We start from the raw sequence: 12,908 nt of genomic DNA on the forward strand, positions 1-12,908 counted from the left end.
GAAGACCTGAGCCTATCAAACCAGACTGAAGGACAACAGCTGGTGAAGTCCGTCACGGTGGATACGACTCGAGGTCCGCCACCTGAACAATCACCTCCACAACTTTGTTCCCAAACTTCTCCACATGTCCCTCTAATTAACTCATGTCTGATCTTGTCCTCGCTCGTACAAACAAGTCGAGTCGAAAATTCAACTAAGACTGATGTAGATCCCCTTGTCCTTCCTCATAAAATATCCCTTTTATTTTAAATCCAACTCCATTAGCCATTGAACTCAGAGTCTCCATCACATCCTCATGTCTGCTTAGTTTTAAATAGCCATTCAGACGGATGCACACTTGCAAATAAAGGTCATCTCATCTCATCTTTAGTCCTTCCTTTCACACCCTCACTCTTCTTTGAGCCTCCATGTCCTCCCCAGTCACATGATCCCATAATGACTCATAACCGAAGTTCGACTTCATAACGGCCCGATGCGGTGAACTGGATGTCCACCGCCCTCAAGCGGCAGCGTCGAGTTAGTGCAACTGTCCTGCAGGAGGCAGGTAAACGGAGCAGCACGCGCGGCTTAACGCCGCCATCTAGTGAACGTAACATAGCGTCATTAGAAGGGCTCATACACACGCGATCCATTTCAATGTACAAATTGCAATCCACGGTTTCGTAACATTTCTCAGCAAAGCATGACTCTTACATGCACTAGTCGCCATCTAGTATATCATGGATTTTTTTTTCTGTCAAGGCGATCTAGAATAAAACTTGTTCACTGCATGTCAGCATTTTCTGACTCACGTTAAAAGTGTTCAACTGCGCCACCACAAGACGCCATTTTATAACCATGTTAATCTAATGTGGAGGTGCAAAAACAGGCCACAAGTTAATCGTGACCACTGATGTGTTGGTAGTTTACCGAAAGTTTCTTCATAAATTAATGAATAAACACTCATTGACACGCACACACTTGTAACGCCATGAAAACGACACCGCTGTATCTTCTATTTTTGTTATTTCGCTCTCCGTATTTAGCACCTCATGCTAACAACCTAGCATGTGTGGTGGAACATCAAAACACATTAAATAATTCACAGAGTCTTACCTTTTGCTGTTACATATGATCCTTTATCAGATAAATCCCAATTTTTTAAAACCAAATTTGGAAAATAGCGGTAAAATATTGCAACAAACATGGTGGCTCAATTAAGTGTCGAACACAGGTGACCGATGATTGCGACAGGAAGCAGCGCGCTTTTTCCGGTCAGGAAAACCGGAAGTCGATCCGTTTATCACAGAGTCACATCGAAGAGTTAGAAACAGTCGTGACTGCACGCTAAATGTACCGTTTCTCAACAGACAGTTAATAAATGCCATTTATTTACATTCAATGAACATTGTTAATTTTGCTCAGGTTTGGGGTTATTTAACGCACTGGCAACAAGATTGACCAGCAATGAGTTGCAGGTCATTTTACACTTCATTTCCCAGGGGAATGTTGGAGTCTTTTCAGACCTTCCAGAAGCTTCCTCCTCGATCTCCCGCACTTGTGGAAATGACCGATGTGGACTGCAGCTTCACTCTCCACACTCACCACTAGATGTCCCTAGAGGTCCTACATTTTTCCATGCGAGTCACTCAGCCAGACAGTAGCGGGTTTATTTAAAAGACACTTGCGAGCCGTTCGGTTTTAATCATGTACAAAACAGTTTCTTCTTCGTGAAGTGTTCAGCTCCACCACCAGATCCAGAGCGAGTGATTCAGACGTGTCTACATTGGTTCAGCTTGGTTCATGGTGACTGACTCAAAATCAACACCTTCAGCATCCAAAAAAAAAGAGACAGTGGTGTGATTAAAGTCATATCAGTGGGTGGAAATAAATATAGATCATCTTGCTCGATCAGGAGCCTGTCGCCGTGGTAACTGGAGCACTGAACTTCAGCCGTGCCTCCAGCGACCTGCTGACCCACATTCCCTTTTTGAACTTGAGCTATTAACGGACCCCACCTGTGTCGCAGGCTGCGGCACTCGCTCTCAAGATCACGCACATTGTTCTTACAAGTTTCTTTCAGAGACAGAAACCACAGTGGAATTCAGTCTTAAAGTGCAGCTTCCTCCTCATCCTCGAATGGACCCCGTCTACTTCGTGTATCTGCCCAGGCTGGACGTGGCCTTCAGCGGCTTCTTCTGGCCCTTGTGGAAGTGACGCAGGACAAAGTCGAAGTTGGCAGTGGTGGACATGGCGTAAAAGACATTGGCCTTGTCTGGAATTAGAAGTTCTGTGGAGGAATAACAGGTTTGTTGAGAAGGGCTGGTTGAAATGGAGAGCTGGTGTGCGACCTCCTGACCTCTGTCCTGGGAGATGACCTGGGTCAGAGTGAAGTCCTGCCAGTTCATGTCCTCCAGGTGGTGCTTCTCCAGAGCTCTCTGGATCACATGAGCCGTTTTGTCCTGGCTGGTCAACTGCGGAGCACAGGAGGAGTCGTGAGCTGTTGGGCTGAGACTCCGCCCCTCAGCGGGATGAGACTCACCAGGATGCTCTTGTACAGGTTCCCGTTGCTGTGCTGCAGCTCCACGCTCACCCTCACGATGCACGAGTCGGCCACCTGCCGGTTGTAGACGGGCAGCGAGGTCATAGAGATAGAGCGCTTGTGGTGAGAGGAGGGCGGGCGTTTTGGCCGAGCGCCACCATCGGAATCCGGCTGGCTGTCGGAGGAGCACGGCGTGGACGGAGCCGAGGAGTCGACGGAGGAGAAGGGGGAGGAGGTGGAGGAGCAGGACGAAGAGGAGGAGAAGTCCTCTGACACGTTGTGGCTGGAGCTGTGGAACGCCTGCAGGGGGAGAAGCTGAGCACCTTAGTTCCTCCCAGGAGAGACAAAGAGTGACGCTGCTCCAGAACGTGAACACACAGAATGTTCTGAACCGGCAGCTACTGATGCAATCAGCCACTCTCTCTCTCAACTGTGACTGAAACTCCAGTGAAGCATGTGATCACCAGAAAAAACACAGCGTTGCCAGTAGAGGTTCTGACCTGCAACCGGATGGAACACGCCGCATTGGCTGCAGATAAGTCCTCCAGCTCCGAGCCGCTGGACCCGGACGACGACACGCTGATCTGGTCGGCAGGGAGTTTCTTGGAGCCCTCATTCACGGTCAGGAGGCTGAGCCACAGTAACGTGTGGTGAGGTGGAGGACGGCTTGCTCAGAGTGGACGGCGTGATACTCACAAGGAGAGCTTCTTGGACAGGGTCCTGTGGCCGCGGGAGCTCGGTGAGCACAGATCCACCGGAGGCTCCAACTGCCTGGACAACTCATGGCTACGAGACACAACAGGTTCATTCATGGCTGAGCCCTGTCACGGTTGAAAGTCACTCCAGTGAAACCATATTGGAGCTGATAACAGGCTGACAAGAGGGAGCTTTATTAAGAAATACATTCATTTCAAATTAACCCTTTATTTCTGTCTATTTTTAATGTAATCATTTGGCAGATTTTGAGGAATATATTTGGGTGTGATGTAACGGTGTTTGCTATGCGGGAGTTTATTCCCCTCCAGTTACGTAAATTACAGGTGATAACGCAGAGCGTGATAAATCTGCCCGGTCAGCAATAAGCTGCTGGGTTACAACATGCTTGATTCAACACCACACCAACGCTGGCTGGAGGTTTACAACGCATCCTTTCTCATGCTGTGACTTTTACAGGCTGAGAAAGGAACCTTTGCACCCACGAACCTCTGCTGGTCGGTCAGCAACCGGTCCTCCTGCAGCCAGGCGGCGATGGAGGGATGCTGAGGGAGGTGGAACTGGAAACACGACGTCTGAAGAGCTCGGATTTGCGAGAGGACCTCAAACTCCTGCGAAGGAGGAAGACGTGAGAGGCCAGGATCCGTGAGACAGAGGAAGAGCAGAAGTCGCCACTCACTCACCCTCCTCCTCTTCTCAAAGTTGATCAGGCCGCCCTGTTGAGGGACACAATCGGTCATGGTTCATGGTGGAACAAGACCAGCTTAGTCACAGTTGACCACACTGCTCTCCCCTGGCTACATGGGGTTTCCCCCGGGCACTCTGATTTCCTCCCACAGTCCAAAACAGGCAGCGGTCATCTGATGACTCAGAAGTGCCCGAAGGAGTGAGAGGCTGTCGGTGAATCTTACTCGGCCTTTATCCAGTCAATGCAACATTTATTTTAATTCTGAACATTTTGGTTCAGAATTTGGTTCAGATGCTTCAAATAGAATTTAAGTGTCAGGTCATGTCATTATTTCCTAGTGTCAGCTGACAAAATGGGAGAATAGGGAGGTAGAGTACCTCCAGGGTGTCGGGCAGAGCCGTGTCCAGCATGGTGAGTACGGTCAGGTAGGTGCCCAGGTAAGGAACTACAGGGCCGGAGGCGCTCTGGAGGCAAGAACCAGTAAGAAAGAATCAAAGAAACATCCACTGAAGCCAGAAATACACAAACGCAGCCCTAAATTAACTCAAATGCAAAACATCAGTTGGTAAAAATAGGTGTTATTTCCCAAGATGACAAAACAGTGAGGAGGAAATCGTCTGCAGACTAGAGGAATCAATGGCCACTTCTGCATTCTAAATGAGGGAAAGCACAAGTCTCATTTTAAGCTTCTCTGATGGGAAACATGCTGGAGAATCCGGTGAGTGGATGATATAAGCAGGATGATATTTCATGTTAGAGCCCAGGGGACGGTACGCATGACTCATGAAGCAGCTCCCTCCAGTCTATTATTACTGCCCTATAATCCAGGCAAAGCATCTGAAACTTTAGCTGCACGGAGCGAGGCCAAAGATAGTCGCAGCCCCGGCCACCATCTTTCAACAGCTGGATCAAAGCACCTCTCCCGCGAGTGATTTTGGGATCAGGAGGGGCAGTACAGAGCAAAAACCATGACAGGAGAGGTGTTTACATCGCTGCACACTTCCATCACCTACCATCTGTCTGGGTATCGGACACCGCTTGGATATCTTAGGAGAAACGTTATCCACGGCTGCCGGGCCTGCGTCCTGCTGCACAGGGCACAAGGAGCCAGAGTTCAGTTGGCAGCAACACTGTCCAGTTAGTGTGAGAAGGTGATGAGAAACTTTAGTTGACCAACTCCCAGGAAAGACCTCAGGAGAAAGCTCTCATGATCTGAAGCAACGTGGAAGCGTCTCGTACATAAGTGACCTCTGAAGTGAAGCTAGTCTTTCCACGAGTGCGGCCCCGAGGAGTGGACGGCAGGAGAACATAACACGCTGCAGGACTCTGGTTTCTCATTAATGATGTGGTCAACACTCCAGTAAGTATTAACAAGAATGTATGAGAATGAATAACCAACACGTGGCCACAGAAAAACAGCCTTGGATCCAACGTTGAAGCTCTACAGAAGTCAACTCAAGCCCCATCGATCCAGCATAGCTCAACGTATATAGTCCATATGTGTTCATGTTTAATCCCACAGCTCATCTTAAAAACTTGTTCAATGCATAACAAGAAACACCGTCGGTCAAGCACGTGAGACAACTAGGAAGTGCGACGATGAGCTGACTATAATCGATGAGTCTGCTGAGGCTCCCGGATCATCGGCACGACAAGCTACACTGAGTGATTACAGCGTTTCGTTTAACTCTATACAAGTGTTCATAATGGCCTCAAGTCCCGTGTTGGTCCACATTATACGCCGACTCATCATTGACACAGTCGTGACTCATCGATTGTCAATACGGTTGCAGTTTAAGCTGCAAGCATTTACATAACAAACTCCTGAATGAAAAGGCAGAAGGGTATGTGGAATAAAGGTGACAACAGAACACAAAACAGACAGCGGCTACCGTAAATTCCAGACTTTAAGCTGCTACTTTTATCTCTGATCACGGCAGCTTATACACCGGGCAAATGAGACTGATGCTGCCAAAATCTTGGGCTTCGTCGCATCAATCAGCTCCTGAGCCACATGCAGCTCTTTCCCCAGTTTCATGAATCTCTTCACCAAATGAGCTGCCAAACTGGCTGCGATTTTGGTCAAGTTGCTCTTGAGATGGTTGTTTATACAGGAAATAAGAGGAAAAAATAAGAGCTATTCCAGCAAAATGTCAAAATATTATTCAAAGACTTTGACTAGCGTTTAACTTTGAAACAAACAATAGGCGTTGGTGCACCTGTTCCAAGCCGGAGCACGTTCAATGGCAATGAGAGTTGCAGTCCTCAGACTTGGAGCGCATCAGATCCACGATCAACACGATAGTCATGACTTGGTTCCACGTTTGACTTTGTCATTCCCTAAACTAAAGGTATGGCATGTGTTTCACCTATGATTCATTGTTGATGGCGGTACTTCGGACTTCGGAGACACGAGCAAAAACAGGGCATTTTGGAGCGCTTTAAAGATGTGAGGAGTAGGCAGCACAATGCAGACTTTGTTTGATGAATCATGATGGACACAGTTTTCAAACCGAGTGAAGAGGTTTGAATCCTCACAGAGCCTCACATGAACGTTGCGCTCTACCGTGCAGGAGTTACAGTGAGTTTGTCGGCTGCTTACCTCCACCAGGAGCTCCCTGCTGGTCAGGACACAGTTCTCATCTGGAAAAGTTTCCCAGAGGCCATCAAAGGCTGCGATGCTGTCCCTGAGAACCAAGTGACATGAATAGCAAATACAGCACTTTCCACTCATAATCCAACACAATCCGACGCCCTTGAACAATACTTGACATTTTAATGTTTGACTACGGCGCTCATGACCTGCTGAGGAATGTGGGTCAGAGGGGAGGTCTGCTGACAGGCATCTTAAAATGCATTTGATGAGAGGACAAGGTTCGACCATGATGGGGATTATGTAAAGGTGTATGGATGAAGGTTCACCTGCTGACCGCCCCCCAGGTCTTCCTCAGCCGGTACACTGCGTTGGACTGCAGGGCCGACAGGATCGCGCGCAGCGACGAGAAGTTCTTCATGCGATGGCACTCCTGAAGCGATGTCGGTGACAGACGGAAGGTTGCATAACTTGTGCTTAAACACTTCATTTACATAAAAACAATGAGTCTCCTTCAGTGAGACGCGCTGCACCTGAAGGCATCGCTCACCTGTGCCACTCTGATCCACTTCTCGATGACGCGAGCTCTCTGCGCGGGCGACGAGAGCGGCCGGCGGGGGGAGGTGGGACTGGACGTGGCGTCGACGGGGCGGCACAGCAGCGACACGATGACCTGGTTGGTGACGGCGTTGAACTGCGCGATGGTGGCTCTGATGGTGGGGGAGCTGTTTTCCTTCTTGTCTCTCTGAGACCACATGCAGCCCAGGCACTGATAGGGGGCCACTTTGACAAACAAAGCCTGCAACAGACGGAGTCAATCGGGTCGGTGAGAGCAGATTTTGGGAGGGAAGGCTGGTCTCACATACAGAGTCGATGCAGGTCAGTTGCTCTGCGATGGCGGCGGCGGAGAACTCCATGATGTCACATGGATCTGGAGAGTTTTCACAGCCGGAATCTTCATCTTCAGAGATAGCTTCTTTTGCGTGCCTGGCCCGAGCAGGGCAAAGATTCGCTTCACTTTCTACCAAGACAAAACCGATGGCTAAGGAGAGGAGAAACTTCAGAGACTCTGTGAGGCTCACCTTCTCTCTGGAACCTCTTCAGCAGAGCATCCGTTTGTCCAGCCAGGGAGCAGAAGTTGGGCTGGCAGTGGAGCCTGTCGTGGACGGCCGAGCTGATGGTGAGGTGATCCAGCAGGAGCCGGAGCGCCGGGTGCACAGGAGGATCCCTGAAGTCCTCGCTGTACTCGTCCAACCATGTCTGGACGAAGGTCAGCAGCGGCCTGAGCGGAAAAACCATGAGAGCTCGAAGTGGAAAGCGCAACCAGAAGAGGAAACTCTTCACTTACTTCGAGGTCTTGTCCGCACCAGACACCGAACACTCCCTGCAATTAAAACCACCATCTTCAGCAGATCTGATATTTCAAGATCAAACACATCATTTTTTGAGTCATTCAAAGAAGTGGCTCAGCTAATTCCTGTTGTGCTCCCAGTCCTGGTCATGATGCTACTCACCTGTTTGGTCAGGTGAACTTCAATTGAAGCTCCTGACTAACCACGGTGAGTGTTCAGCCTAAAATAGCTCCCAAAAGAGCAGCTTCACCAGCCACGTTTGACCTAATCCTGGAAGATTAGAGGCTGTTTGGAGAGGACGCTTGCTCATGTCTGGGAGATAATTATGAGTTGGTGTCTGCACACGGCAGCTGACGACAGCATGAGACTGAAGGAGCTCCATCACCCGGGAACACTGACTTCTCAGCAGGAAGTGACGGTACCTGTTGAAGAGCAACTCCAGGACCTTGGAGGTGCTGGTGAAGGTTCTGTAGGTGGATAGGAAGATGTGGCTGTAGTCCTGCTCCTGGCAGCCCGGGTCCAGGAGATGCTCCACGAGCACCTCCAGCCTCGCGGCCTTCAGACGCCGAAACTTGGTGGTCCGGTAGTTCACGAAGGCTGAGGACGGACTCACGGCGCTGGTCGTGGGCGAGGCGGGCACAGGCTCCCTGTGGAGCGTGACCCCGTACACGGCCCCCTCCTCCACCTCTTCACCCCACTCCTGCACAGGATTCTGCAAAACAAGGGACAAAGATATCTCAGCTGGTGGCAGCACAACAAGGAAGTGAGGTTTACCTCACACTCATCAGCATGTCACCACGCACAGGTCAGCGTTTCACAACACAGGTGATCCACACACACAGCAGAACCTGAGTCCACAGATTGCGTAACACACGAGGCTTTATTTTGACACAAACCTTTAAAGCACCAAGATTCACAGACTTCCGGTTTCGCCTAGTTGATCATCAGAACTCAGACAGGACGGATCAGCACTTTCTCGCACACACTGCTCTTGTTTACCAGAACTCACTTGGACTTTGAAGGGGAAAAGTTTCTAGCCTGAAGCTCTTTGTGTTTCCCAATAAAACACAGTGCAAAGAGGACAATCTAAGCTTGAAAACAACTTCACAGGACACCTCAAACCTGAAGTTTTTTTTGTGGAAAAAAAGCAAAGCTTGAACTGCCTTACGTAAGACAAGGTAACGCGAGACTTTGTGAATCCTTTAATGGGTACATTTAAGTCCAAGCCGCGAGCTGATGGCGCCAGGAGAAACTCAGAGGGGGTTCAACTTCCCGACCTCAGTGGCTCTGCTGGTTTATAAGAGTCTGAAGACAGAAATAACAAATGTTTAACTTCTGGGTTAAAAAAAAAGCTGACTTCTCTTAATGGGCCAACAGTCTCTGCAGATCTGGGAGGTCAAATCTGAGCAAAGACTCCAGAGAAGTAGTTAGAGGGTCTGTTTTGGAATATTAATGAAGCAGACAAACTCGACCGAACAATCACTGAGCATCATATTTGCTGATGGTATCAAACACTTTCATTCATGCAAGGTCCCAAGAAATGATCCCTGGGGAACGACCAATGCAGAGCGTCATCATTTCTATGACTAATACAGGCCTTAACATCAGATATTTTGGCTAATTTTAATCCAGGTGAAAACACTTACACACTTATTATAAAAAAAATGTAAGCAACTGATATGAATTGATCCTAGTATTTATCTGGCTAATCGAGGCAATATTGTCTCTCAAAAGTGATAAAGGGAAACCACTTCCCAAAAAAACAACGAAAGACGCCCCAGAACAGAGCCCTGTGGAACTTGAACCTCAGCAACCCCTACATAGGGACTCATTGCATCATACCGACTTTAGAAATAACTGCTTTGATTTTCTAAAATCCTATCAAAGAGAAGGAAGTCTCCAGTAAAATGGGTATCACGCACAGATGCATGTTGATGTTGGTTGCCGACTCAAATACGAGAAACTGTTTTGGAAACTTGAAATTTCCAGGAATTAAGAAGGTTGTCCCAAGTGTTTGGAGACAAATACAGGACTAACATTTGGACATCACGACAGAGATGAATTTTAAATGTCAGTCACATTTTCCATCAACATTTCCATCATAATTATAGGGCCGAAAAAGAGGTCAGTGGCCTGAAGGCTTAATCGTATTTAAATGTGTTTTGTAGTGTCTGATCTCGCCGGCGGAATATTCAGCAACTCGTGAACAAACAGGTCTTTTCTACGAAAGACAATGTCCAGGCCATCGTCGACAGAACACTCAGCCTGCAGCTGCGCAGCAGCTGAGCCACGTCCTCAAGCGTCAAAATATTGAAAAAATATTGATCTTTCCGGCTACAAACACTTCTAGATATTTTCTTAATTCTTCACAGAGCTCTTATCTACATCTCACAGTTTTGGCAAGTCGAACACATTGTTCTTTGACCCACTTGGATCTTTGCAATCGCACAATTCCACCTGCTTATTGGTTTGTTTTCCTGCTGACTGACAGAAAATGAATTACCACCTTGTGTGTTCCTGCCGGCGCTACATTCTTCATTTCACATCCTTACTTTGTATTGGTGACGGTCCAAAGCTCTTAAAATGTCTTTCACCGGTGTTGCGTCACAGCCTGAAGCATCGAGAGCCAGGCTTAAATCCTCTTCAGCAGGCCATATCTAGACGAGTCAACCATAACCGACTATTAAATTAGTCGCCAGTTCGTGAGCCCACGACGGGGCAACATACAAAAGGAGCAATGGCTGAGTGGTAACCATGGCAACCCAAAATATCCTAACTATGGCACTAACTATTTCACACCACATTTAGAGCAATTAAAATTCAAATATAAATATTTATTTATACTCTACTTGGAACGCGACGGTCGTGTCCACATTTTCCACAACTCGTACATGTTGTACACTGACCAGTCGACTCATCGTGAAGGTAGTCGTGACGAGTCGACTCTCAAAATAATGGGCCACACGCAGACGGATGTTTGCCGCAAGAGTCCACGCCGGGGAAAAGCTGCTTCACAGCATAAGATGGAGAGACTGCGCAGGCAATTAATCTGGTCATGTAAATAGAGTCTGACAGTTGTGAATGGCACAGTTTCACTCTCCAACACCATTGTTCCGGAGAGAATCTACAGCTCAGAGCTTTGTTCGTGGTGTCAGTTACTGACTGAGACTGTGGCGCCAGCTAGGACTGGAAAATACTGGTGTTCTGTATCTCATCAGAAGGCATTTTCATGCGACTAAACTCTGGAAAACCTGTGGCAGCAACTGCAATCGCTGCTTTCAAATAATATTTAAGGAAAGCTTTGCTGGATGAACAACTGGATTTGGACTGTTGCTCGAAGTCAGGTGCTGCACGGTCAGAGTTGAGAAGAAGACACCGACTAACTAGCATCACTGAGCAAAACGATAAAGTCCGAAAAAGACGACGAAAAAGTCCACTCCACAGGCCCAGAGAGGAAGTGGCTCTACACCGAGTCTCAGGCAGTTGCTGGCTAAACCCCGATATATGGTCAGCCATGACTTTTCTGGAGGACAAGAACATTAAATACACCGTTCCATATCGTTACAGCATAAAAAACAACGAAAACGGCGGAAGCTAAACATATCGGTCCATTCGGTTATAATAAGAAAAAAACTTTACTGAATTAAATAATAAGGACAGAAATTCAATCATATAATTTTGCTACAGTACTCGTAAAAGGTTAAACTATATTGGCGTACGCCAATGAAACGAATTTATGCTACTTAAAAAGTAGCATTGCTAACGACTACTTAGCACTCAACCGTAAATATAAGCATATATGCGCGCGCAAACTTGCAACACATTAAAATCAGAGAATATGAGGGCAGGTTCACGGATGATGCGTCACAAAAAAATTGATTTGAGCAAAGAAACGCGGTGAAATGTCCGTCTCTTACCATCGTTAGCTCCCATTTTCCCATCTCGTCTTCTCGTTTAAGGAGCTTCGTGGTCCATATCAGCGAGTGCAATCCCACGCGAGGAGCGTTACATTAAGGATCCATGTTACAGTTAAAAAAAAAGCGGGTTTAAAACTCTTGGTTCGCTTACATGGAGGCAGCTATTACGTGGAGATGAATGTTTTACACGCAACTGCAGTCGCTACATAAGCGCCTCGAGTGTACGTTAATTTCCTGGCTCAAGTATTTAGACTTGAACTGTTAAACCACCCGCAACCGTCTGCGGCTCTTCTGACTGAAGCGCAGCGCACCGAAACTCGCCAGCTTTATAGTGGGAGTGTCCGCCTGAGGAGGCGTCAGAGGTCAGCTGCGCTCTTTAACATGCTGGAAGAAACATACGTTATGATGAAGACAATAACCGAGCTATTTGTCCTCGACAAGTCACTTAAAGTCGTGGCTCCAAAGGAAAACATCAATCTGAGCCTGGTTTTATATAGGAAATTAAAAACTGTAGTTCTGGTCGAGATGAATAAAAGCAATTCAATGTGCTGTCTTCTTCCTATTGGTGAATAAATGTGTATCTATATTTCTTAAAATGTCACATGTCACCTTCACCTTCTTCTGCTGCTTATCCGGGGTCAGGTCGCGGAGGCAGCATTCGGAGCAAGGAAGCCCAAACTTCCCGGTCCGCACAAACCTCCTCCAGCTCCTCCCGGGGGATCCCGAGGCGTTCCCAGGCCAGACCGGAGACATCATCTCCCCAGCGAGTCCTGGGTCTTCCCCGGGGTCTCCTCCCGGGTCTGCCCCCGGAACACCTCCCCAGGGAGATGCCCGAGCCACCTCAGCTGGTTCCTCTGGATGTGGAGGAGCAGCGGCTCCACCCCGAGCTCCTCCCGGATGACCGAACTCCTCACCCTATCTCTAAGGGTGCGCCCAGCCACCCTGCGATGAACCTCATCTCAGCCGCTTGTATCCGCGATCTCATCCTTTCGGTCATGACCCAAACCTCGTGACCATAGGTGAGGGTGGGAACGTAGATCGATGGGTAAATCCAGAGCTGCTGTGACTCAGCTCCCTCTTCACCACGACGGTCCGATACAGCGACCGCATCACTGCTGCCGCT

The 12,908-nt window shown here is 48.2% G+C and overlaps 1 protein-coding gene across 3 annotated transcripts in view; it reads right to left on the reverse strand.

Annotated features, from left to right (window-relative positions):
• The window catches only part of LOC128750804 (ral guanine nucleotide dissociation stimulator-like 1), a 53,495-nt gene extending 41,427 nt beyond the window's left edge, over window positions 1–12,068 (reverse strand). For all 3 annotated transcript variants that reach the window (XM_053851325.1, XM_053851323.1, XM_053851324.1), the window contains exons 1-17: window positions 11,786–12,068; window positions 8,291–8,580; window positions 7,865–7,900; window positions 7,599–7,798; window positions 7,383–7,537; window positions 7,067–7,315; window positions 6,846–6,949; window positions 6,526–6,610; window positions 4,937–5,011; window positions 4,301–4,387; window positions 3,919–3,951; window positions 3,725–3,846; window positions 3,218–3,307; window positions 3,022–3,151; window positions 2,522–2,821; window positions 2,339–2,453; window positions 1,096–2,269 (exon numbers count right to left, since the gene is read on the reverse strand). In XM_053851325.1, the coding sequence (XP_053707300.1) occupies window positions 2,130–2,269; window positions 2,339–2,453; window positions 2,522–2,821; window positions 3,022–3,151; window positions 3,218–3,307; window positions 3,725–3,846; window positions 3,919–3,951; window positions 4,301–4,387; window positions 4,937–5,011; window positions 6,526–6,610; window positions 6,846–6,949; window positions 7,067–7,315; window positions 7,383–7,537; window positions 7,599–7,798; window positions 7,865–7,900; window positions 8,291–8,580; window positions 11,786–11,809 (2,235 nt within the window). In that variant the 5' untranslated portion in view covers window positions 11,810–12,068 and the 3' untranslated portion in view covers window positions 1,096–2,129. The remainder of the gene's footprint in view (window positions 1–1,095; window positions 2,270–2,338; window positions 2,454–2,521; window positions 2,822–3,021; window positions 3,152–3,217; window positions 3,308–3,724; window positions 3,847–3,918; window positions 3,952–4,300; window positions 4,388–4,936; window positions 5,012–6,525; window positions 6,611–6,845; window positions 6,950–7,066; window positions 7,316–7,382; window positions 7,538–7,598; window positions 7,799–7,864; window positions 7,901–8,290; window positions 8,581–11,785) is intronic.
• Between the last annotated feature and the right edge of the window lie 840 nt (window positions 12,069–12,908).

The sequence above is a fragment of the Synchiropus splendidus genome, chromosome 19 (genome assembly GCF_027744825.2).
Source record: "Synchiropus splendidus isolate RoL2022-P1 chromosome 19, RoL_Sspl_1.0, whole genome shotgun sequence".
NCBI classification, from domain to species: domain Eukaryota; kingdom Metazoa; phylum Chordata; class Actinopteri; order Syngnathiformes; family Callionymidae; genus Synchiropus; species Synchiropus splendidus.